The sequence below is a fragment of the Podarcis erhardii genome (assembly GCF_964252035.2).
Source record: "Podarcis erhardii genome assembly, chromosome: 7".
NCBI lineage: Eukaryota > Metazoa > Chordata > Lepidosauria > Squamata > Lacertidae > Podarcis > Podarcis erhardii.
The window spans coordinates 65,996,044-66,022,806 of NC_138511.1; the positions used below are offsets into that span (position 1 = coordinate 65,996,044).

The window sequence follows — 26,763 nt, forward strand, 5'->3', positions numbered from 1 at the left end:
GGCATTCAGAGACATACTACCTCTGACAAGAGAGGTAGAACGTAGCCATCATAGCTAGTAGCCACTGATAGCTCTGTCCTCCATGAATTTGTCAAAGTCCTCTTTTAAAGCCCTCTAGGTTGGTGGCTGTCACTGTGGGAGCAAGTTCCACAGTTTAACCATATATGCTGTGAATGAAGAAGTACAGTTCTTTCTTTTGTCTGTCCTGAACGTGCCAACATTCAGCTTCACTGGATGTCCCCAAGTTCTAGTGTTATGAGAGAGAGAAAACCCTTTCTTTATCCACCTTCTCCATGCCATGCATAATTTTCTAAATCAGGAGCAGAGAGAGTGCTGCTGCATCGTCTCCTGCTTTTGGGCTTCCCACAGGCAGCTGGTCTAGACGAGCCTTTGGTCTGATCCAGCAGCTCTTATGTTCTTATGACCTACCTCCTGGGGAAGCTGCTGGGTAGCCACATTAATAATTATTATTACTTACAAGTTTAACGATAACAGTTAACGAGCCTACCCAGGAGTTTCCTCAAGAGGTTGTGGTGCGACTCAGGAGAGGAACTAACATTTCCTGCATGCTGAAGAGATATGAAAACATTGGGCAATCCTTGCTTACCGGTTCATAATCTCATAGACACAATGCAAATGGAAAAAGGAATCTGAAGGGGAGGAAAGAGGAAAGCAAGCCGCTTGTCTTCCCCTTTCCAGGATGCTTTTCCTGAGAGGCAGGAATACAGTGACCCTTGGTCTCCAGAGGTCAGAGTGTGCAGTGGTGCAGCTGAGCAATTTTAGTCTGTGGATTTAGGCTGCGTATGCACTATACAAGCACATTCTCCCTCCCCCAGTACTCCTGGGAAATGTGGTTTGTGAAGGGAGCTGGGAATCTTTGCTCTGTGAAACATAAACCACAGTTCCCAGTACTCTTGAGAGGGCACTTTAAATGCATGGTGTGTATGGTCTTGCAGGGGGACCTGCTTTTTATGATAATGTGCATGACTTCAAAATGTGGTAAGCTAACATTTGGGGCAGCCCTCCTTGTTGTAATGAGTGGGGCACTAGACATCTGCCCCAAAGCCCTGCCCAGATGCTGCCACCACCAAAAGTGTGCTTCCCTTCAGCTTTGTAGTCTTCAGAGCACACTTCTGTGGTCCAGACATTTTCCTCACAAGTCTACTGCATCTTCTCCAGAGGTGCACTTATTCTGGATCACACCTCCCACACTGATCAAAACTGCCTGGAATCATTTATCGCAAGGATGGGAACCCTCTGCTTAGGGGCTGAAGGTGGCCTTCCAGGGTCTCTCTATCTGGCCCTCAGGATGCCTCCCAAGCCATGCCACTCACTGGGCCTGCTTCACATTCTCCTTGAGTACTTTTGCCTGGCTGAAATGTATCCTTGAAAAACTGTGATAATGCCTCTCGCTTGCCTGGAGGGAAGGGGTGGTGTATGCAGCGAGCTTCAGCTTTCCTGTGGCTGGGCTGTAGCTTTGTGTCCAAAGTCTAAGTCACAATGGTTGTTCCTCCCACATTTGGTTCTTGCCAAACACAGACCTGTGCCCCCTGGAAGTTCACTCAGAAAGAAATGTGGCCCTCAGGCTGAAAAAGTTTCCCCATCTCTGAATTATCCTGTCAGAGCCATGTGAAACAAAAGCTTCCGTTCTCATTTTTGCTAACATTTTGAGGCAGGCGGCCAGGGTGGGGTAGTGGGGAGAAGACAAAGACAGAATCCTTTCCACTGTGTTTTACGTTTTGGCCAAAGATGAAAAGTGCTCCTCTGTTTTCATTACTTGCCTCAGAGGGCTTATGGTTTATGCTAGTCCCTGCAAGCAATGATCCGTTTCAGATCCAGACCGTGAGTTGTCAGTTTTTGCTATTTTATTTAGTGTGTGACAGGACTCAAATTTTCATTATGGCCCCTGCAAGGCAATGTAATGTTCTCTTAACCACTCCAGCGGGGAAAGAGGAGAGGGGGAAAATGGGTTGCCACCGAAGAGGACAGCTTTAGCTGCTTCATGTGGCAGAGGCTGCCTTTCCAGGCTGAGAGGCCCAGGGACTATAGAGATAAAAAAAATAGTATTTTAAAACACTGCTCACCTTGCTTTTCCACTACTGGGCAGCAGAACAGGAGATCAAGACAAAGGGCCCCTCTGGACAATCTGTTTACTGAGCATTCCTCCTGATTTGCTTGCACAAAGCTTACCTAGAGATTTGACTATGTCCAGTCTTTACTGAGCATTTGTTCTGATTTGTTTGTGGGGAGGTTAAACAATGAGTGTTCATCTTGATCTTTGCATGGTGTTTACACATCTCCCAATGAATCATTCACCTCACACTTTTCATTGCATTTCCCTGTCTGTTTTTTAACTGCAAAATGTCTGTGGTGTTGTTTATTAAAACGTGTATTTGGTTGCATGTATACTGTATTTCAAGCACTCATATACATACTACTTTAAAAAGGCATGACTTCTCCACAAAGGTGCTTGGAAACTGTTTGTTAAAGTTGCTAGGAGATGTTAGGAGACCCCTATTCCCCTCATAGAACTACCATTTCCAGATTTCCCCAGGAAGAGGGATTGACTGTTAAACCACTCTTAAGAACTGTAGCTTGTGTTCTTATTTGAAGGCGCGTAGTCTTAGATCCTTAAGGAAAAGCCCCTGCAAAAGCCTCACTGCTGGGTGCGGGAAACTCAAAGAGGGGGAGCCATTTCAGAGCCTCTTGTCCCCCCTGCATTGTATGGGTGGCCCTGGGGCGTTTTGCCTCAAGTGCCAAAATGGCTGCCCCTGGACCCCTCGAAAAATAGAGACTAGATTGTTTCCACAGTGGAAACCGATAAGCTGAGGTATCCAGCCTTCTGAGGTGCATCTGATTCAGCTGCCTTCCCAATCCTTCCCAAATGCTCTTTATTGCAGAGCTATAAAGGAGAGAGAAAAACTATTTCATTGGTTGCCTGGATGTAACTTTCCCAAGACACCTCTTAGTTCTTCTACTACTTAGTTCTTCTTCTACATTTTTTGCCTGGTTGGTGTTTGATTTCTGTGGAAAGAGGGAGAAGGGATACTGTGCTGAGCCATTCAACCCTTTTATCATATTCAAGGCATCTTCAGCTTGTCGCCAAAATAAATAAAATAAAACAACAGCAAAGCTCTTTGTCTAATTTCTGCAGAATTCCCAGCTAAGAGAAGTGACAAGGTGGGTTTTTTTTTTAAAGCCAGCTGCAAATCTGGTTTTGGCCTGTTGAACTAATAAATATGTGAAGAAAGAGAAGCCGGGTGGGGGTGGTGATAGAGATTGTACGAGCTCCTCTTTATAGGAAGAAAATGAAATTGAAATTCTAAGGTCTTGCGACAGATCCCTAGATTTCACTTAGAATTCAAGCTGTTCTGTGCAACAAAACAAATGCTTAAAATAAAGTTGATTTGCAAGAATACAAATTTATTTAAATGTCTTTTTAAAATACATTGATAAAAGGTGATTGATAATAATATAACAATAATTTATAATAAAAAGGCTAGGTCTTCAAGGATGGAGTTGTAGCCACCTTAGTTCTACTCAGAGTAGACACACTGAAATTAATGAGCCTATTATTCATAGGGAAAAGGTGAGGTATAAATAAATACCACTTCAGTGGGTCTACTCTGAGTAGCAACAGCATTGTACCTATGGATACCTGATTATTTTTTCTCATAAAAGTACAAGATTGTGAATCGTAGCAAATAGATGACAACTGTATTTTCTTCATTAATAACACATAAATTTATGTAAATGATCAAACATATTATATACCCAAAAAACTTTTGTGTCAAATTACACTAACTTGTTAAGCCCCTCTCCCAATCTCCTTAACACAGCGTCCTATTACTAACATTATCACAAAACGTATAAGCATTAATAGAAACATCCAATAGAATCCATCCAGATTTCATGGGGCAGCCTCTAATGATCACATGTGCCAAGCGGATAAGACTGCCTGGAAAGACTACAGACATTTTTGTCCCATATGTGTGCATCCAGAAGGCACAATTTCATGCTTCTCATTACCTCGCTATATGCCAGATATTCACATGACATGGATTTGAACGGCTACTACAGAGGAGATGGAAGTGTCTTCGCCAGAAGGACCAGGCCTGCCTTTACAAGACAAGCTGGAGGATTTACAAATAAACTTAATTACCCTGTCAAAAGTTGTTTTGTTTTGTTTTTTTTGCCTCCAGTTCTGTCCATAACAATTGCATGTCTCTTCCCTCTCCTGGCTTTTTCCTATAACAGTAGATATTAAATTCAGTTTTTCTTATGGCTATAAAAACTACTTTCTTTGAAATTATTTCTTCCGGTCCTGCTAAAAATAGACCTCATAATACAAGAAGATTCCACTCTCTCTGTAATTACACCTGGGCCTTCTAACTGTCCTTTCCAGTTTATCTTATCAGTTTTTCATAGATCCAGCCTTGATTGAATTACAACAATAGAGGGGGAGGCTTGGTTTTCTGTGTTACACCTCCCCATTCTAATTTGCTTGCTTTTAATGTAATTACGTATTTATCCTTGAGGCCAGTGATCTACCTTAAAAATGGAATATCTTACTTTTTACATCCTTTAGATGTCTTCATTGTAGGTGCAGCTCTTGTGTACATCTCTCTTCGTTTTTCATGGAGTCACTCTGCTCTTAAATTCATGGACTCAAGTGTGTTTTGTTCTTCAGCTCTGCAAACAAATGATAAGCTGCAGTATCTGGTTGTTTTAGCTTGAGAATCAGATAGTTTGCATCTATCTTATTTTTGCCTTAAATATCTGGTTCCATCCAGCCATAGGCGCCGACTCCATGGGGCCTGAGGGGGCCCGAGCCCCCTCAAAAATTCGTTTTGGGGGGGCTCAGCCCCCCCAATAATTTAAGAAAATTATTACCGTAAATTTCGCTCTATAACACGCAGATTTTTTCTCCTAAAAAGTAAGGGGAAATGTCTGTGCGTGTTATTGAGCGAATGTGTGGTCCCTGGAGCTGACTCGCCGGAGCACAGGGGCAAAAATAGGCAAAAATCAGGCAAAAATAAGATTGGGCGGTCGGGCGGAGGGAAGGCGGAAGCTGCTGCTTTCCTGCATTCTGCCTCAGGGTCTTACTGCCCACCCGCTTCTGTTGCTGCCTTTGCTCAAACTCAACAAAGAGCAGGGAATCCCCTGCCCTCCTGGCAAGCAGAGGGTTAAGGAAAGGATCGAGTCCTTCCTTCTAATTCTTTCAGAGTCACACTGCGCGCAGGCTCCAGCCCACCACCTCCTCCTCTCCGTGCTCTAGGGACTCGCAGGTGGGAGAGAGAGAGAGAGAGGGCTGGCTTGGGTGGGGGGACTTTTGCCTTCCTTTCCTCCCCCCCACCCCGTTAAACTCCTCCCCTGCATTCTTAGCCAGCTGCTTCTCCGCACACCCCTCTTGTGCTTCTTGTCCCTTCTGTGTTTTTCCTTCCCTCCCCATTTAAAACGTGGTGACAAAGCACAGATCCACATGGATCCTCAGGATTTTTGCATTGGGTCACCCCAAATTCACCATCAGATCACATAGCATGTTCATGGCTACATCTTGCACCAAAAAAATCACACACCCACTGTTGCCTAGGGTCACAGTGGTGCAAAAACGTGGTTACAAAGCACGGATCCACATGGATCCTCAGGATTTTTGCATTGGGTCACCCCAAATTCACCATCAGATCACATAGCATGTCCATGGCTACACCTTGCACCAAAAAAATCACGCACCCACTGTTGCTTAGGGTCACAGTGGTGCAAAAACGTGGTTACAAAGCACGGATCCACATGGATCCTCAGGATTTTTGCATTGGGCTACTCCAAACTCACTGTCAGATATTAAAAATCTTTATAAAATAGAGAATTAAATACATACAGAATGTTAAATTTTCAGTTTCGAAATATTAGTACTAGTTTAGTACTGTATTTCTATATTACTATAGTACTGTATTAGTTATTTTCAAATACTTAAATATTTTTAGGGTGTAAGACCCAATTAAAGCCCGTTATTTACATACAGTATTACAGTATTTACATACAGTATTAGGCATACTGTATTAACTTTATTAACTGTATTAAAGCATTAACTTTGAGATATTATTTTTATTTAATGAACCCTCAGCCTTATTCAAAGTTAGCTTAAATTAGCTATTTCACTTATTAATCAAAGTGCTATTACTGTGCGACAGCAATATTTTATGTTTTATTCTTTTAATGATAGTTTAGGATTTATTTAAATATCATTTCAGTCTTTTCAGAGCTATATATTCACTGCTCTGTAATAGTCTATAAGCATAATTGTTACTGTAAATTAAATTAGCTTTTTACGAAAATACCGTGCGTGTTTATGTTTTGTTTCTTTTTTCAAAGCCAAAAAGTGTTTCAGGCTTGTCGAGTTTCCCGGAGTGTGGAGTTATAGAGAGTCGAGTTTTCGGGTTTCTAATGTTGATCATATGACTCTAAAAAACTTTTAAAAAACTTTAAAACTCACTAATTTTCATCTAAAATTTAGAAAACTTCCCGGGGCAGGACCCTGGTATGGGCCCCCCCAATATTTTTTATAAGTCGGCGCCCCTGCATCCAGCAATACTAGGTTCCAGTGGGAAAATCCTGCTAATTCCAGCTCAGTCACAGAGTTCACTGGGGGCACCTTCTGAATGTTAATATTTTGCAGGATGGATTCAAGTGCATGCCAGGAAATTTAGGTTTGCGTGATTAAAGTGTATTAAAGTGCTCTGTTTGTTTTTTAAGTGTATTGCTTCTGCTAGGGCAACAAACAAATTATTTGCAGTAGGGAAAGTGATGGAGAAATGCATTGGAAAGTGTGGAATGACTGACTGACTGACTGAATAACACAATGTATGAACACCCTGCAAACAAATCAGGATAAATGTAGGGTGAGTGCTTATTGTAATATAAACTCCCTATATGCAAATCAGAACGAATGCTCGTAAAGGCAGGGTATAATCTTACCTCTGCATAAGCTTTGTGCAGTCAAATCAGGATGGATGCTCAAGAAATAGATTGTCCGAACTGCAGGAGAATGGGTGTACAGTGGTACCTTGGTTTATGAACTTAATCAGTTCCGGAAGTCCATTCTTAAACCAAAGCGTTCTTAAACCAAGGCATGCTTTTCCATAGCAGCAGGGAACTAAATTTACACATGGAACACACTCAACAGGAAGTGAAACATGTTCTTATTCCAAGGCAAAGTTCACAAACCAAAACACCTATTTCCAGGTTTGCAGCACTCTTAATCTAAGTTGTTCATAAACTAAGCTGTTCTTAAACCAAGGTACCACTGTATTAAAGAAAAATAACTCTTCCCCAAGCTGGCATCAGCACCCAACATCCTTAAATGCTCCAGGACTCTGGCAATTTCCACCACTGGTGCTGGCTCAGGATCCTTGTGTTGGGATGCTGGATTTGGAAGCTGCCTCCCATTTCAATTTCCACAGTAGCTCTGGGCAACAAGTCAGAGCATAGGAAGAAATTAAAGTGACAGGCAGTTCCGGGTTTTCTGGTGCAGATCATACTGCTGCCGTCTACTGCTGCCACCACCTAATAAGCCTGCTGGGAGGGGCCCATTGTTGTAGGAGGGACCCCAGGAGAGAACACTTTGCCAAAGTTGTCCTTCAAACCTGCAGTTGGTCTTAGCTCTTTCTCTCCCTGTCTCACAAGGTTGTCAAGCTACAAGTTGCTCTGAGGTTTGAATTCCTCAGAGTAAAAGCAGGCTGTAAACATAAAATATTCCATTGTTAGAATTAGTAGTTGTCAACCTTTTCAGATCTGGGACCAGCCTTTAGTCCAAGCATCTGTAACCCGAGCTACCACTGTACTGGATTTGATGACCAAAATTTTCTTAAGCAAAGGCAATATTAAAAATGATAAGTTTTAAGGCCTTTTTAAATGCCAGAGCTGAAGGAGCCAAATGAATTTTAACTGGAAATGAGTTCTACAACCCTGTGACTACCACCAAAAAGGTCCTGTATTGTGGGCTCACCAAGCTACTCAATTTCACCTTAGAACATGTAAGCTGGACCTCAGATGCAGATCTTACACTATTGGACAGGGTAATATGGGTGCAAACAGTTTTATAGGTAGTCCTGTCCCAAAATGTTTAGGGTCTGAGAGGTTAGTACCAGCACTTTTAAATGGTCTGGTAACCAAGACAAGTGGTGCAAAAGTGGTGTCACATGTTTGTGTATGTCATCAACATATTGATGGTAGTGCAACCCAAAGCTTCGAATGACATCCCCTCTCCAAACATGGATGAGAAAATGCAATGGAAGCAGCAGCATTGTACCTATAATAGTGTATTTGAGGGAATGTCTGCCCAAATTCTGTAAGAAAGTTTACCCTATTCCAGACAAAGAAATGTCATGTAGATATACGGATGAACATCTTCCTTGAAAAAGAGCAGACAGTTTGAAGTATGTAAAGCAGAGGTTATCCACCTTTCTGCTGAAGCAGTTTACAATTTTAGAGGACTAAAACAAATGATATAACATTTAAAGTTAGGGGAGGGGCAGTCCAGCAGGAGCAGACCCTGATGTTGTCTGTGGCTGGCTGCCTCCCCCCTCCTCACAGAGCATATGGTGTTTGTGGACCCTGTGGGGGAGGAGGGGACAGTCTGGCTGGAGCAGGTCAGATGATGTCTGAGATGTAGTAGACCCACAAGATCTGGAGGGCCAAGAGTTAGCTATCCCTGATTCAGTCCCCTAATAAACAGTTGACAACACCTGCAGGTTTTCACTTCTTTTTCTGTGACCCTCCAAAACCAAATAATGCACAACCCAATTGGTACTATGTGGGAATTTTTTACCATTAAGAACAGCATGTGTAATATGAGAACGCTTCAGCAGAATCACAAAACTGATCTGCAAATAGTGCAACAACCCCAGCTAGCCTCAAACTGGCGTTGCCAGCGTGGCATATTGAGAAATTTATTTTTAATCCAAACCATTTTATTACACACGTTTCCGAGAAAATGCATTGCGACATAATTAGCCATTGTGGACTGGGAGGAAATGGACTCCAGTTCTAGAAATCGTATCCCACAGGACATGTGTCAGCCTTTAAGGTGAAACCAGACTCTGCTGTGTTTATTAGACATGCGTCTCTTACATGAAAAAAAGAGGCACGCCCCAACACGTGTCTGCCTCCTTCACAAGACGGCCATCCACCCGCTACCACCCCCGCGTAAAGCTCCGCCGCCCTCTCCAACGATCTGAAGCATCTCAAGCCAATCAGAACGGGGAGAGCTTGCCAACCAATAGCGTACGAGTCGGAGAAGCTTCAGCCGGCCGCTGTGGTAAACAATAACGAGAGGGAGCTCGTGCCTGAGCGATAGTCCTGGTGCGCCAATCAGTCGGGGAGTAGCCACGCATACCGGTCCAATAGTGGGAGGGGAGGCGGGAAGAGGGGGAGAAGCGCGCGCCAAAACCAGGCAGCGGCGGCGACGCGCGCGTTCTCTCTTCCTCTCGAGGGGAACATCAACCGCTGGGAGGGGGCGTGGCCTGCGAGGGGGAGGGTGTGCGAGCCAGGCGGGGCCCACGCGCGGAGGCGGGGCCGGACCGGAGGAGGCGGGGCCGGCTGGAGCAGGAGCTGCTGCTGTCGCAGTAAGAGCGGAGCTGCGGAGGGGGCAGCAGTAAGTGCAGTCCAAGGCTGGCCAGCAGCGCTGTTTGGATCTCCAGGAAAGATGCGAACTGGCAGCCGCTTCGGCAGGGCTGTAATTGCGTTTGATGAGCCTGGTGCAGTTAGGAGGAGGGAGGTACCGAACCTGTAATTCTTGGATGGGAAGCGCGAGAGAGGCCCGCTGCCTCTGGGGAGCTCGCCTGGCAGCAGCCTTATTTAGTGGGCACTTAGACCCATTGGCAGCGAGAAGCGAGCAAAGGCAGAAGCAGCCTTTTCTCTCCGCTTTCCCAACATCTGTGCCCAGACAATAGCAAGACCAGAAGGGAGGCAGCGATTTCAGAGACTTCAGTGCCTGAAGGACCGAGAGAGAGTCTGGGGCTGGGAGCTCAGGCAACCAACCAACTGTCCGCCCAGCCTTATAATGAAATGCACAATTTCCCTCCCACCCTCTAGCTTTCTCAAACCGAAGTGTGGATCTCCGATTAGAGCTGTGGATCTCTAGTGTATTCTCTCGATGCTTTTTTTTTAAAGAGACAGTTGCTTCCATCCAATGAACAAGGAAGAAAAAGTTGTGAATCGTTTCTTCTCTGGGGAGGAGGAGAAGGAAGGAGGAGCCACGAAAGTCGGGATGCAGTTTGCCAGATGGTCATAAAAAGAGAAGAAAGCAAGCAAACAGCTACCCGACGACGTTTATTTTAAAAAAGAAATTACTCTGCATTAGGTGCATTTGCTTGCAAGCTAAGAAGGAGATTCCCACGAAGTCTTACCTAGAGACGAACAAGAGGGATATTAGCGATAGTTTGATTCACCCCTTTTTCTTTTATTCCCTCCGCCCCATCCAAACCCCTCCTCTGGCCTTGTGGATCCTCCCCTTTTCTTTTTTCTTTTTGGAGGAGGAGGAGGAGGAGATGAACGTTCGGCTTTTCCCTAAACAGCCGGCCGATTATTGCCAGAAGAACCCGATCTGGGAAGCCTCGAGGATGCGGCTTGCAACAGACGAAAGCTGATGGTGAGTCCGTCCGGGAAAAGAGCGAACGAGAGAGGCCGGGCTGAAGTGGATGGAGAGAGAAGGACGGAGGGGGGCTTGCAGACGCCGCCGCGCTTGGGACCAGCCGATCGCGCCCCCCGTGTGCAACAGCTCCCTTGTGCAGAGCGCGCCAAGCTCCCGCTCCTTTCCCTGCAGAAATGCTGCATCATGAACCCATCACCCATCCGGATCTGCCCCTGAACCAGACAGAGAACAGCACCCCTGGTGCTTAATAGCAGCAGCAGTAAGCAAGGAGGGAGCGAGGCGTGGACGAAGTAAAGGGAAAGAAAAAGAAAGATCCGTCAGACACCCCCCTCCCTTTTTGTCTGGCCAGGGCGGCCTCCATCTGCTGTCTCAGGACCCCTAAGGAGGCAGCGATGCCTCGGCCGTAGCCTTCGTGCCAGAAGGGGGAACTCCTCTTACAAGCGTGTGCGCGAAGAGGCGGCAGGAGGGCAGGCAGGAAGAGGAGGCTGCTTATCTCTCCCTGCGTGTCTCTCCGCTGAGCATCTCGTCAAGCAACTCCTCAACTTCTTGCCCGGCTGGAAGAGCAACCCGGAGCAGCTGCTGCAACTTCTCCCAGGGACAAGGGTTGCAAAGCAGAGTGGGACGGTGGCAAAGAAGCGCGCCCGGATGGGTCCCTCTCTGTCTCTGTTACTGGGGTGTCTAGTCTAGACTGAGACACGTGTCCTTTCTCGAAGAAAGCCAATTTTTAACTCTAGCTCGGAGAAGCGCGCATTTTCACACTCCTGCAGCACCACCCTTTATTATAATTATTTTTACAACCGGGATTTTTATTTTTATTTTTTAAGTCTCTGGATGGATCCACTCAACGGAGCAGGGCGCGCATTTTTATTAAGCATATAGCTCTCTCTCCTCTCCTCTGAGACAGCTGATCCCAACCACCCGCCCTTTGATCCCGCCCGGCAGGTTGCTCGGGTCGCCTGTCTGACGCCCCGCTGGGGTTGCTGCTGCTGCTGCCGCCGCCGCCGCCGCCCTCGCAGCCTCCTCGCGCCGGGTCCGGTGGCTTCGATCCGGGGTGGCTTCGCCGCCGCTGGTGCCGGGCCTTGCGGAGCGCCCATGCTGCTGCTGCGGAAGCTGCCGGGCATGCCGGGCTGGCCGCCGTCGGCGCTGGGTCTGCGGCTGCCGCAGAAGTTCCTCTTCCTGCTCTTCCTCTCGGGCCTGCTCACGCTCTGCTTCGGGGCCCTCTTCCTGCTGCCGGACTCTTCCCGCTTCAAGCGCCTCTTCTTGCCCCGCCGAGGGGGCGCCGGTGACGCGGGCGGGGACTTGGACGGGCTCCGCGGCCTCACGTCGCCGCCGCCCGGGGCCGACCCTGGCCGCCGCCATGCCGCCCCCAGCCCGCCCGACGCCGCCGCCGCCCCGCCGCCGCCGCCTCGTCGCCTCAGGGACCCCAAACTCCCCCCCGCGCAGGCGGCGGCGGTGATGGAAGCCGCCGCCGCCGCCACTTCCTCCCGCCGAGAGCGCCTCAGCCCGCTCCACCGCCAGGGGCCGCCCGGGGAGAAGAAGGCGGCGGGAAGCGGCCCCGGCAGCGCGGCCCCGCTCCGGCAGACGAGAGCCCCGTTCCGCTTCGACTACGAGGTCTTCCGCCGCAGCCTCCGCCACCCGGTGCTGGGAAGGAGGAAAGGCGGCACCGAGGACCCCGAGAACCGAGTCCGGCGCCTGAAGCTCAAGGAGGTGAGTGAAGAGGCGCTTCTCCATCTCTCCCTCTGCACACACAAACACACGCTTTCTCTTGGCATCTTTTTCCTCCCATGCCTTTCCTCAGGTTTTGCCGCCTTCTGAATTAAATTTCTGTTCTCTACTTCATTAATTAAGATGCTATCAATGGGAACCGTCCTTTTAGCAGAGTGCCTGAGAAATGACAGGTCCCTGCCCCAAAGAGCCTAAGTGCTCTAAATCAGGTATCTTCAACCTTTTCAGATCCAGGACCCACTTTACACCCAAGCATGGGCATGGGGACCCATTTCTTAATCTTTCCCCATCTATTATCATGGTGGTACTGCTCCCCTTGTGACCCCCCTTGGACCAGGCAGTGACCTACCAGTTGAAGACCAGTGCTGTAAAATGTGTCATAGATGAGGGTAGTCAATATGGTGCTGTCAAGATACAACTCCCATCGTCCCTGACCATTGGTCATGCTGGCTGAGGCTGATGGGAATTGAAGTCCTCCACACCTTGAGAGCACCATGTTGGCTACCCTTGCCATAGACAGGGATGAAACAATTCCTTTTGAATCCTGTATAGCTGATTAATGTGAATTGGCTTTCTGACTATGTTCAGAGGTATGGTTTTCCATCAGGACTGCACCTTTTGCACACTGGAAATAGGTTGCAGGGCTGAACCCTGGTTCAAATACATTCCACCTTCATTTAGTACTGTATAGTGCCCTCTTCCTTAACGCCTTTGGTTACCTCTCCACAGCTCCCCTCTGTCCCCACACCTCCATCTTATATTTTGAGTGCATTCAGAATTAATCTGGAATTGTTACTACTGTATTAAGTTGCTCTGTCTTCACAAGTGTTTACATGGATTAGAGTTCCTCACTTTGCCTCATAAGCATGTGTTGAAAGGGTGGGAACAACAGACCGGCTTGAGACTGCAGTCTTAAATCCACTTATCTGGGGAGTAAGTAAGCCCCATTAAAACTTGGAGGGATGTGTGTAAAGCATATTGTGCTGTAAAGCATATAACTTGGAACAACTTCAAATGTGACTTTAACAGGTAATGCGCTGCAGACCTGTGTTGTGTCTGTTGGTCCGCTAATGCCATCATCTTTGAAGTAGGGACACACATTGGTTTTTCAATCATGAAGATGTATGCTGAAGAGCTGGGGATCTCTGAAGCTCTGTTCAGTGTTTCTGTGATGTACATGATTTAAAACATGTTGAAGACTACAGGTTCTAGAGAGTGTGGGGTTGTAATGGGGTTGTAATGCATAGCTGTTAAAATTGTGAAGTGGCTTGCAAAAGGCATGTTGAGTGATAAGTAAGCATCTGCATCATATCTTATTGTGCTTTTCTCATCATCATCATCATCATCATCCCCTTCCTTGGGTTATGCTTTTCACCCCATTGCCTCTTTAGGCTTCTGTTAACTGCCCATTAATACTCCTTTTGTCCACTCACCTTTTCCATGTTCCCAATTCCTTACTTGCATTCAGCATTTTTTGACTGCCTTATTCCTCTCACACACTACCCTTCATTCCTCCCCCCTCATGTTTCCACTTAACCACTCTTTCTCTGTTCTGACTTACCTTCCATTTTTGCTCTCAATGGCTTTTTCAATTACTCTTTCATGCCTTCTCAATTTGTCTCTTCTTGCTCCCTTTTAGCTTCTCCTTTGCATGTTTACTCACAAGTAAGCCCCACCACTCTGGGATTTTCTCCCTGTAACCCTGCATAATAGTGTAGCCCTGCAGTACCAGCCCTTATGCATGCTTATTTAGAAGTGCCACAATATTTAATAAAGCTTACACCCCAGTAAGTGTGTTTAGGATACTGTACAGACTTAATTACTTTCTTCACTTCCCCTTATCTCCCCCCTCCCAGCATTCATTACCCCAGTGTTTTCCATTACACATTCTTTTTCATGATACAATGTTATATATACATAATATTAAACACACAAATACCTTTTTGCAACCTCAAGTCAAACCTTTGTACAGTAATATATTTTGTTTCTAGGAATTGACTACAGTAGTGTACATATTGTTTGTGTTGTATACGTGTGATAAAGCATGCAGATTTTGCATAATTTTTTTAAAGCCTACTGTTGAAGCTGAGTGATGTGTTAGCACTAGAAGTGTGGCATATAAAGAATAAATAAATATAATTCCTATCTGTTACACAATGTATTGTGTATCATATGTGAGCATGGTACACAAAAATGCTCTCTCTAATATTTTGCTTCTTTTGTTCTCCTACCCTCATTTCAAAACTTCATGTGCCAAATTAACACACAATATGAACTAATCCCTTCTCATTATGAACTAATTCCCTTTAGTTAGTGAGCCCCTTCAAAGTTGCTGCTCATTTATGTATTTTTTCTTACAGTGTCACCTGTCAATTCTTTGTTATCTCATGCTGTCTTGTATAGAAATGACAGTTTTTCAGGTAATATAGTAGAGCTTATGGTGCACACATGTCTTTTTAAATTCTGTTATTTGTTCCTGGTGAAACAGGCTTTTGAAACACAACAAAAGCCTGTTAGACCTATTTAACCATAAATTAGCATGACAGAAGCGGTTAAAATAGAGATATTTGCCCAGTACATATATTATCAGACTTTTTGAAAACTTATCTGGATATATCTATAGCTAGTCTGTTATATTGGTTTGGTCCTCCTTCAGTTCATGTTTCACCAGGATCCCTGTGTGTGTTTCACCCACATTCCCCCATTATTCTTACTTGTATTGCATTTTTTTTACTGATCATTCTGGCTTTTCAAATACCTTTCCTGTGGTTTTATCCATCCCTGCTTCTGCCACCCATCTACTTCTACTTCCTTCTCTTCAATACCAGATTGAGATTCCTTTTCTGGAGCTAACTTAGCACTCAGCCCTTTGAAAGCACATGTCCCCTTCATCTCTCCTCTTTGCTTTCCCATAGAGCAAATATGAAGGAATTCTAATAAGCTGGTAGCAGGACACAATAAGATCAAACTGAGTAAAGAGACTCTCTGGTTGGGTCCTCGGGGGAAAACACTGTAGAAATTGAAATGGCTCTTGGGAAATGGTGGAAGTTTGGTCAATTGAGATGCATGAAACCAAAACTTGATGAAGAGATAGGGTGAAGAGGCCCAGAAGGTCATCCCAAGTCCAAAGTGAACCTTTCGCCTAACGATTAGATTACATCAGCCTCTCCAAGACCTGTTTCAACCTTTTCAGACCTTGGACTCATCATTAACCACAGCTTGCCACATGGGACCCATTCCTGTATTTCATTTTGTTTTTCACTGCACGTCTTTCTACCTTTACCCCTTTCTCCTCTTGCTTTCTCGTAACAAAAATAATGCTGCTGGTATGACTTACATTAGGTAGATCAGTGGACTTCCACTCCTCAGCTAGTGTGCAGAGGGCTGGGATGAACTGTTTGTACCTCTGCCAAAGGCAGGACACACAGCTGTAGTGCACATGTAGGAAAAGTCAGAAATGTCTTGCTAGCTCCTTTGAACTGGAGCGGGGGACACACCTGGCCCTGAACTTGACCATCAGTGAGAACCTGTATTTGTGGCAAAACCCATTTTCTCAAAAGGAAATTTCATTTTGGTACATGTCCACCCACCAAGGTGCATGCCATTTCTGGTCAAAGCAACTCTCGATTCCCAGTGTTATAGGCAACAGAACAGACATAGATAAAAGCCCGTGGGAAGCACTTGTGTTTGACCCAGTGCGGCCTCTCTCCCTTTGTACAGTATGTTGGCACCCAGCATTTGATGAGACACAAGGAGAATAATAGACCAGATTCTACCATGTGTCTGTGTTGGATTCCGAACAATCTCGCTTGTCACGGTGGGTTTCACACGTGTAACTGAGGACAGAGATTTGGCCCAGTGCCAGCAGTGCATGCATAAAGGACTGGCTAGCAGCTTTGCAAAAGGGTGACCTAGTTAACCAACAAGCTATAGATTCAATGCAGCACTTGGGATCCTTTGGCTCCGCTGGCTTGGAGCAAACCTAAGGTTGGCAACAGATGCTAATTCATAAAGCACAGAGATGAAATGGTGCGAGCATTAATTCTCTGGATCAGTTCCTCCATCAAACATCTTTGAACAGGGAGGAAAGTCTAAATGTAGTAGAACAAAATCCAGGGTGACAAATCATGGTCGCAACACACCTTTTTATTTATTTTTTAAAAATATACAATATAAAATATTATTTCTGATTCTGAGCTTTTCGATCAAGTCTTGCAGAGAAAGTAGTGCACTAACAATAAAATTCTAATTTCTCTGCCAGGCAACCAGACAAAATGCACCCGGGGTGCTCGTTTTTCCTTACAGTCCCAGGCATAGTTGAGATTAGCTCTGCCTGCCTGTTGGACTGTTGTTAGCAGCAGGGAATTGAAAGAGGACTGCTGCCCCCCTTCCTGCCGCCTTGGTTTCTTTGACACTTGGGAGTTAAGGCTTCTCATTTGTTTCTTGCTGCATTGCAAGCTTCTGGGGCCTAGAGCATGCTGGTACAAGAGTTTCTCTTAACCACAGTAGCATTGCTTTATACAAGGCAGAACATACAAACAGGGTGAATAAATGAGTAAAGCACCTCTAAGTTAGTGGCACTTGAATCATGAAACCAAGGCTACGTGTGAATTTCCCCTAAGCATGCACCTCTAGCAATCTCTAATGTACAGTCATGTCCAACATGATTATTTCTCCATAAATTAAGAGTAATCTATGCAAGGCTGCAAAAGTGCTTCACCTGATTCAGAAGAGCTAGCATCTCTGCATCTGTGATTACTTGGCACCTAATGTTGAAGGGCCTACATTGCTGTCTGTTAAGAGGTAGCTTTGAAAGCAGTGTTAATGAAAAAATGGATCCCCACCCCCACCCCCGTTCTTTCCAAGTAGCTCATTTTCATTCCTTTTCTCCCTTTTGTTAGTACATTTTGTTGCAGAAAACCTGTAGCTGATGTATATTCAGTACAGCCTTAAAACAGACTTGAAAACAGGAGATACTTCTGGGGAGTTTGCATGTTGTGGCCATTTCTTGAAGGGAAAAGGCAGCCTTGGTTTCTTTTGTGGATGGGTGCAGAATGTGAATCCTACTTGTAGAAAGTGTTGCATCTCTTTTCCCCACCAGAAAAAAGAGAGGAAGTAGGGACTAGTTGTGTTTTCTTTTCAAGTTATTGTAGCATAGGAGCAGATCAGAAGTAAGCTTGGTTGTACAGAAGTTGCCTACAGGTGTGACTCGCTAAGTACAGGTCTAAAGTTGATGTCTTCCCTGCCCCCAGATCCAGGCAAATTCATCTGGATAGCCCCCCAGGATTTGAAGCTATAGCTCCCCCTGTTGCCTCACAACCCTTTGGGGACAAAGATGCAGCTTCTGTCCTGGAAACTGACCTGATTGTTACATCTGTAATGACTGCTGCAGTAACAGAATTTGGTGTAGCATATGCTATATTCTGGATACATTGAAATAATGTATGGGTTAATTAATAGGACTGTGGTATTTTAAATAACCTCCAAATATCACATTCTATCATTCTGGTTTTAACCAGATCCCTGAGTGGCTTACAATTTTAAAAATCCAGTAAAACAGGTTAGAGCACATCACATCCCAGTTCTAAGCAAGAAAATACGAAAACAGCAGCAAACGTTTAATATAAAAACAAGCAGATCAATTGGTTGTTCCTGAAAAGCCCTTTGAATCAGAAAAGCTTTTGCTGAGTTGTGTTTGAATTCTTAACATGTACCTAATTTTCAGATACATCATGTACTCAAATTCAATGTAAAATACTTTCATTGTTATAATTAAGTAAAAGTCTTGCATATTGTTTTTAAAGAACTTCATTTGTCATCTTTTCAGCTGTTGGACTAGGGAGGTAACTGTGCAAAACAGGAAAAGAGGCTAGTTAAAGATAAAAAGTTGAGTTTTCAGCAATTGTAAGGACTAGAGGAAGGAAATGGAACATTGGGGTAAAGATAAAAATGTATTAAAAAATAGTGAAAATCTTTGCAGGAAAGAGAAGGCGACAGAGCTCTGTGTCAACCTTTCGGATAGATAGCAGCTGTTGATTTATTAGTGTGATGCAATTTTAGGGAGCTGCTGAGAAGACACTGAGATTTGTTGGATGGCATGTCAAACTGCTGTGTAAGTTGTTTCTTAGGCAATAGACACATGAAAATGCTTTTGCCGGAAGTTCTTGTGCAATGAATTGGTTTGTGACTTTAATTTCCAGATAATTCCTTTAATAGAATTTAAGAATCAGAACAAGGAGAGGGTAGTAATGAATCTGGAACATTTTCAAATTCAAGTTAGCTTCACATTCTTTTTTTTTTAAATGCCCCTGCCTGAAATGTTTACATGTATATTTAAAGTTGGGTGTGCATATTGACAAGTCAGAATTTACTAATATGTACCATATAGAAATTTTATTTTATTAATTAATTTTTTAAAATAAAATTTCTATCTTCCCTTCTTCCCACAGGAACTCAGGGTGGTCAACTGCCAAGCAGTAGAACAGGACAATTTAAAATATAATAAAAACCCATTTAAAGGATTTAAAAACAATAATAAGATCTAAAACATGTAAAAACAGTCACATATCCTCACAACTCTTCTTTTCAAGGTTGACAGGAACAGCTTCTTTCACTCTCAAATGCCTGGGTGAACAGGAATGTGTTTAACTTCCTTGTGAAAGTAATTAATGAAGAAGACAGAGGTACCTTACCAGGGAGGGCATTCTACAAACAGGGAACCACTACCAAGAAGGCCCTGTCTCAGATCAGTGGCACGATTAACAGGGCCTCCCCTGCTGATAATAGGACTTGAGATAATATTGGGAAGTATCTTTTAGATATTTGGGTCCCAGGTAGTTTATGTCTTTGGGATTATATGCTGCTGCTTGCTGTGTTTACATTTAGTTCTAAGCCTAGGTTTGCTGCTGGATAATGGGTTAAACAACCACAGCACTGTTTAATGCTCTTGGGCCACTCATTCCTATACTGATTTAGGGAAGGGTTCAGGGGTTTGTCAACACCATCAGGATGCATACATGGTTGCATCGGGCGGGGGGGGGGGACTTGATAAGTTCAAGGAATTCCAGGGATAACAGTTGAGCCACTCAGTTTATTCATCAAAAATAATTATTGGAGTTGTCATGAAATCCTGTATCTCAAAAGAAAGAAAGTGGAATTGAGAGCCCTTAAACTTTCTGGTGTTTATTGACTACCCCCCCCCCCCCGTCTTGAAAACGTAACCAATCTGAGGATGAGGTGAGTTACAGGCGTATTTAACCTGGAGTAAATGGTTGTAGAAATAGGCTCCAGATAGGTTAGCTCCAGGTTTCAGACAGCCTCCTCCCTCTAGCATTCCCAGAAGAGGGCCTGCTGTAAAGTGTCTTCTGCCTCCTGAAACATTTGCAGATGGTTAGATGTAGGACTTTCTCAGTAGTGGCAGCCCTTTTGCAGATAGGTCCACCTGACTTCCATGTATGGCAGGCATGTGGAGCCTTTGGATCTCCAGAAGTTGCTGAACCACAACTCCCATCAGCCCTAGTGAGAATACCTGATGGCCAGGGGTGGTGGAAGTTGTAGTTCAGCAACATCTGGAGGGCCAGAAGTATCTCACACCTGATATATGGAATAGGTGTATGTGAACGAAGAGCCTTTCTCTCTCTGAGGAAAATTAATCCTGTAAGCGTTGTGCTTGTTGAGCTTTGGTTCTTTTAAAGAATAAAGCTGTTACTCAGAGGCAGCTTCTTTAACATGGCTCATTGCCCAAAAATTTTATTCATGCAGTGGCTTTCTGGGGAATGTCCCTGTAGGGTCCCACTCCTATACTCTTGGCCTTCTATCAGCCTGGACACTAACGAGTTCTGGAGATCTTTTGCACTTTTCAATACACCTTTTTCTAGTTTTGATGTGAGGAGTACAGTGTACCATCAGCAAAGGTTGTAGAATTCTTGTGTGTGTGTCCTATAAGGGGCTTCTGCAGCTGGCATGCTATTGGCAGTGATTGTTGAAGCTTTTGCTTTCAGGGAATTTGCTCTGTGCCAAACACTTCTATGTTGATTTGCCAGTTGAGGAATCCCTGAGCACCTGCCAGTGTATTGTGCAGGATTCTGATGTGCTCTGTGCTCTGTTCGTGCAGGGATCTGGGCAGTTCTGTTGTGCCTTGCTATTGGTCCGCTGATCAGTGTGCAATACAGAACATAAGTAATGTTCTCCTTCTGCAAACTGCCAAGAAATATTGGCAGAGGTAGCAAGGAGTCTTTGAGGAATACTGTTATAACATCACTGAGGAACTTTGATAAACTTTCAAGGACCCCCAAGTTCCCTGGAATACAATTTGCCAGTGCAATTCCTGGGCTTCGTATTTGGCCACAGGAGGGGGTACTTTGCACTTTATTAATTTGGAAAGTTGCTTTTGGGGAAACTTTCTGTACATTGGTTTGCACATAATGGTCCACAGCTGCACAGATGATAAACCATAGGGGGCTACAAGCTGCAGTTCAATACAGACAGCTGTTAATGTTTATTAAAAGTGAATATATTGTAGCCATGATTTTAATGTAGTAGGAGAGTCAGAGTTGTGTAGAAACGGCAATATCAGGCACAGAATTAAGCTTCTGGGTATGTTTCCCTCCCTCCCTCCCTCCCTTCCTTCCTTCCTTCCTTCCTTCCTTCCTTAAAACAAGTTTCTGGCCCTTATAATCATGCAGCTCTGTTTGAAAGGCTGTGAACCAACCTGGTGAAATTTCAGAACATCAAGGAGAGGAGATGTACTTTGCCATAGAGCGCACAAAGAATTCACATACACAAAGAATTCACCCTGGCAACTCCAATAAAGGATCATAGGGAGCAGAAGTTGTGTCCATCAGACCTGGAGAGCTGCCAGACACTAGGGCACATGGACCTATAGTTTGAATTGGCATAAGAGAACTTCATATGCTCATTTCCATTGATTTACACAGCACTTCAGTATTCAGAAGCCTTTTATGTATTTACAGTGGTGCCTCGCAAGACGAAAAGAATCCGTTCCGCGAGTCTCTTCGTCTAGCGTTTTTTCGTCTTGCGAAGCAAGCCCATTGACGGCTTAGTGGATTAGCGCTATTAGCGGCTTTTAGCGGCTTATCGGATAAGCAGATAAGCAGCTTAGCGGCTTAGAAAAAGGGGGGGGAACCCTCAGGAACTCGCAAGACATTTTCGTCTTGCGAAGCAAGCCCATAGGAAATTCGTTTTGCGAAGCACCTCCAAAACGGAAAACTCTTTCATCTAGCGAGTTTTCCGTCCTGCAAGGCATTCGTCTTGCGGGGCACCACTGTATCTAGCTGACCCTTGCAACAACTCTTTGTATTCATTCTGCCCCAGAAGCAGTGGTTTGCCTAAGGCTTTTCTCTTCCCCGCTTCCAAAGTTGTAAACAAAGAATTTCAGTGTGTCAGCTAAGCACTCTTCCTGGTTATCTTGTGTCACTGTTTCTCTTTGGAAACATGAGCCCTGGTCACCAGAAATGATGATCTGCCTGTGATGTGCACAGTAACATTTCACAGGATGAAAGACAGGTGGGTCAAGAAGTTATTGATTCTCTGTCATCCCATTTCAAGCTGTGATTTCATCCATGTGAAAGTGTATCCCTGGGGTGGTCTTAGTTTAAAAAGACTATTCCATTCTATGCAGGTCCAAACTCAAATAATTGTTCAGTCCTACTCCTTACCACTAGAGTAGCCTTCCCTAACCCAGACTGTTTTGCACTCCATCATCCCTGACCATTGGTAGTGCTGGTTGAAGCTGAAATACAAAACATCTGAAAGGCGCCAAGTTGAGAAAGATTTCTATACAGCTGGTGTGGGAATCTTTGGCCCACCATATGTTGCTGAACTACAACTCCCATAGAATCCCATGCTTGCAGGGGCTGATAGGATTTGTAGTTCAGCAACAACTGGCAGACCAAAAATCACCCACCCCTGCCAAAGAGAGTAAAAATAACCTTCGTATCTCAGCTGCAAGCTGGTAAACATTTTGCTCTATACCTAAGAAGTAATAATTTATCTTCACTATATTTCCCTACTGTAGAAAGTTAGTACCCATCTAGAGAATTGCCTAAGATGAGGTGTGTTACTTCTGACAGTTGCTTGATGTTTCTTAGAGGTAAGAAAATAGTAAAACCACCTCAGCAGTATCTGCAGTACTGCTTTGTTTTCTTTTAAAAGCGTCAAACAAATATAGGATAATTCATCTCCTAAATTTGTCTCTGGAAGCTGGCTGTCATATAATTGATCAGTAGTGCATAGTTTCAGAGAAAATCTAATTTTTAACAAGTGCCAAATACTAGTGATTAATGTTCAAAAACTGTTGTCTGCTTGTGACCATAAAAATTACAGAGTGGGATTCTGTATTTACGCTCACAATGATTTTTTCAGATCAAATTCGCTTGAGTTGCAAGTCAACATGATTGGCGGTCTTGCCCCACCCCCCTAAGGCTGCCTTCTTTGGAAAACACAACCAGAGATCTGGAAAACTCAAGCAGTTTCATTCCTGCCTCTTGTGTCATTGTAAGCAGTAATAAAGTGTTGTACTGTTGGAATTGAGCAGACAGTTTTGCTAGTAATGGATGAGGCAGAAGAGGCTTCCTTTGTGATGTCTTGTTGGCTTGACAGGATGGGTGGGGTAGGAGTGAAAGAGACCAATAGTGAAAAGAACAGATATGGCCCCCTTCAGTTTTCTGAGGCCTAGTCATAAGGATTGCATTAGTGTTTGAGAATCAATTATTGGACACTGGGAATGAGAAGTATTGTTGTTTTTGATCTTTGTCATCTGTTCAGAATCTTCTTTTGACTGATAGCCACAATACATCATATTCTTGTCTATTTATGAGTCATTCCTGCGGCTTCTTTGGGTGGGGGAAACCTGTTTTGGGTAGCCTAGCAAAACAGCTGACTCCAGAGAGCAGCAAGACAAGGCAGTGTCAGGGACTGGTTGGACACAGAGGAATGGTGGAAGGAACCAGCTGGGGAACCCCTAAGTGAAGAAGGCTCAGGGTCTGGGGATTGGTGGTGGGATGACGATGAATGGTCTGAGAGAGAAGACTAGGAGGAGGAGGTATCGGAAGCTAAAGAGGGAACAGGGCTTAGTGAGAAGGGAGAGTCTGTGGCAAATAGAAGTCCAGAAGCAGGAGAGTGGGATGAGGGATGCTAAGAAGCAGAGATAAGTCAGGCTGGTGAAGAAGCATGGGTCTCACTCCTGCTGCGACAAGCTCCCCTCCCCCTGATCTCCCAGGACCCAGAGAGGCATGAAGCAGAAGAGTAAAGGCAGGTATGCAGATGCAGTCTCAGATTGCTTGGGAAAACCCCTGGAGAGTAGGGGACATAGGAAGGCAGGGCAGGGCAGGGACCGTCAGTCTCCACAACTGCCTTACAGGGGCAATACCTACTAAAGAAGAATTGCTTTGCTCATTAGGCCTGGCCCCCCTGTGCAGATCTTGGTGTTTTTTAAATAAAGAGTTAACTTCACTTATTCCATGTGATTTATTGCTGGTTCATTCCTAACAGGCAGATGCATGGAGCCAAAGTGATATAAGAAAGCTTCAAAGACACCATGTGGTCTTAGTGTTACCTTGCAATCTTCTCTTGAGGTGTCTAATAGCCATTTTGTATTTGCAGTTTGTGTGGCAACAAGTTTGATCCCAGTGCTAGACCTACTTAAAGTAGACCCATTGAAATAAATGGACACGACTCACTTAAGTCCATCAATAGCAGACGTTCTAGTCCTTGACTGCATAGCTGATGCTAATATCCATCCATGATTATAAGCATGAGCCGAGAATGATGGTCTGGATTAATGCAGCCAATATGAACTTGTTTTGAGTATCCTAGAAGTCAGGCAGAGGGGATAAAACTGTTCCTGGGCAGCCCTGGCATGGAGAATGAGGAAGATGCTTCTGAGCATACTGTGGCCATTTCAAAAGGTTAGGAAACTTTGACATGCAGCTTGGCTACTTTCATGAGCTATCTGGGCTGCTCATGTGCTGCACAGCTCATACTTCCCAACCCTTTTCTGGGGGCTATAAGATAGCTTATTGAATAACCAGGAAATTGCGGAGGAGTGCTAGAAAGTGGGAATGTTGCTCTGCGACTCTTAGAGTCACACCGAATAGAGTAGGAATGCTAGAAACTGCATTATACCAAGCTGGACCAATGAAGTTCATTTAGCTCAGGTTTGTCTGTACTGAGTGACCCAGCAACTCTCCAGAGTTTCATGCAGGAAGTTTCTCCCAGTGTTACTTGGAGATGCTGGGGATTGAACTTGGGACCTTCTGCATATGAAACTCTCCCACCAAGTTGTGGCCCTTCCGCTGTTGGGGGTGTTAAAGAGCCCAGCTGCTTATTGGATAGTGCAGGAGACTTGGTGCCCATAATCACTTCCATGTGTTCCATCATGCCAGCTGGGTGTGATAGAACCGTTAACATTAAGCTTGGTGTGGTCAAGCTGCCCTTTCTGTACTTCTTCCAAAAGTAGTAACCTGCTTGCCCAGATTATTGTAACAGCAGGTTTATCATATGCCCAGTACCTTTTCATGCCTGCTTACCTCTGCATCACATGGAACGTAAGAATGAATGGCAGATAGCAAGCAGGTTAAAGAAGATTTACTGCCAATGGTGCAAAGCAGGAATGGGGAAATAAAGAGCATGGAAGATGTAGGGACATGGGTCAAGTTTTCTACTTCTTGGAAAAGAAGCGACTTAACTCTAGAAATGCCTATATAGCAGCTCGGTGTCTCTTACAACATGCAGTTCTGTTCAAAGTGAGCACTTAACGTTCTAGGCTACCTTGGAGACCAATTAGAATTTTCTCTACTAAAATAGATTAGATCACATGTGGTTTTGCTACACAAGGGTAGTTGCCCTGTAGGAAAAAATATGTCTCTTATGAAGTGTGGTGTGAAGGTTTGTTTTGCCATGAGTGCACAGGATGGAAAGTTGCTGTGCATGTGAAAGTTGCTTCCTGCATCCCCTTTAGCTGTAGTTCAGTTGTACTTTGCCATGCCAATTGCTCTCATTGAACTTCCTCTCATTCTAAATGCAAACTTTTTTTCCCCTTTTGTGCAATTTGTTGTTGCTTCCTTATTTTATTACCCTGGTTTAGCTTAAAAAAACAAAAAACCCAATTGTGTTTTTCTTGCAAATATGCAGCTTGGCTTATTATAAATAACAGTATTAAATCAAGCAATGCAGGGGAGGCATTGCTGGTGTAAACATATGTTTTGAAAGCCCTCCCAGCTTTTTGCTATTAGTATGCATAGTTTCTCCCTACCTCCTGCAACAGTGTGGCCTGCTTCTTTTTGCTTTTGAGTGCCTTCAGAGATTCAGATTCCAGTCTGAATGTCTTCAACCCAACTACTCCCTGAATATCTAGGACCTGGGGGCAATTTGTGGTTGGATACCTGTCCTTTAAGACAGCTTTTATGTTTGGTTGAGGAGGTTTGCTGAGCTTTGGAGAGGTGGGAAGCCAGATTGACCTTCTCCTTTCACCCAGGAGACCAAGGTGTTAAACAAGCTGAAGGGGATGGAGAAGATCAGGGAGGCAGATGGGTCTGGCCATGCTGATTTCCTCTGCTCTTCCCGCATCTGGGCCCTGGCAGTTAAGACTGGCAGATGGGGTGAGGTGTAGTAGCTTCTAAAATTGGCTACACTGCATGTTTGGAGAACTAATAACAACTGAATACTAGGTAAGAGCATACATAGTTGTTAGAAGCTGTGCTAAGCTTGTAAATGAATTGTAGAAGAACCTATAACCACTTGCAATATGGGAATAATGATTCTGACCTACCTTACAGGATAATTGTAAAGATTTCTGAAGTAATACATTTGGGATGCTTGAACACTCAAAACACTTAATAAATTCCATGTCTATATTATCCACTCCTTGTAAGAAAAGTTTCCTCATGACTCACTTTTAGACCTGAAGAGGCCTTTCCTCTTACTAGGACATCTCTGTATCCAGGCTTTTAGAGCATTATTTTATACTTAAGACATTTATTTGTTCTCCTACCTATGTAGCTCTGCATCTATTCTGGGGTTTTTTTTAACATAGGGATTCGACCTGTGCAGCTTCCACTACTCCTCTCAAGGCTGAAAAATCCATGATAAAGAACACTTCCTTACTGTAAATTGAGGGAGAAAAGTAACAGTTGTATGGCTCGGACAATATGGTTGTGGCACTTAACTTGTGAATTCTTGTAGAATTGTAATGGACTATGTTTTGACCTGAGGAGCTTAATGGAGATGGTTCTTATAGGGATACACAGCTGCATTGTGGCTCGCCTGTTGAGGGTTTCGTGAGTCTTTGCTAGGGCCAGAGGCCTACAGGCACTTTGGTTTTCTGCCTGCATAGCCAGTAGATGTGAATGTACTTAAATCATTTTCCT

General features: G+C 44.5%; 2 protein-coding genes across 5 annotated transcripts in view; one reads left to right on the forward strand and one right to left on the reverse strand.

The window, feature by feature from the left end:
• Positions 1 to 2,500: 2,500 nt before the first annotated feature.
• Positions 2,501 to 10,394, reverse strand: LOC309345958 (uncharacterized protein). 4 transcript variants are annotated; one of them, XR_014158381.1, is made up of 3 exons: positions 9,287 to 10,394; positions 4,552 to 4,692; positions 2,501 to 3,024 (listed from the first exon to the last, which is right to left on the reverse strand). XR_014158381.1 is itself a non-coding variant. In XM_081869481.1 (2 exons), the coding sequence occupies exons 1-2, from the start codon at positions 10,184 to 10,186 to the stop codon at positions 4,687 to 4,689; spliced, it is 906 nt and encodes a 301-aa protein (XP_081725607.1). In that variant the 5' UTR covers positions 10,187 to 10,394; the 3' UTR covers positions 3,450 to 4,686. The 4 variants fall into 4 exon arrangements, 1 of the variants encoding a protein (XP_081725607.1); XR_014158382.1 differs by lacking the exon at positions 2,501 to 3,024 and adding an exon at positions 3,452 to 4,248; XR_014158383.1 differs by lacking the exon at positions 2,501 to 3,024 and adding an exon at positions 3,454 to 3,958.
• Positions 10,395 to 11,603: 1,209 nt separating this feature from the next.
• The window catches only part of MAN1C1 (mannosidase alpha class 1C member 1), a 143,614-nt gene continuing 128,454 nt past the window's right edge, over positions 11,604 to 26,763 (forward strand). Inside the window, exon 1 of the mRNA XM_081869020.1 lies at positions 11,604 to 12,358. Coding sequence (XP_081725146.1) covers positions 11,744 to 12,358 — 615 coding nt within the window. The 5' untranslated portion in view covers positions 11,604 to 11,743. The remainder of the gene's footprint in view (positions 12,359 to 26,763) is intronic.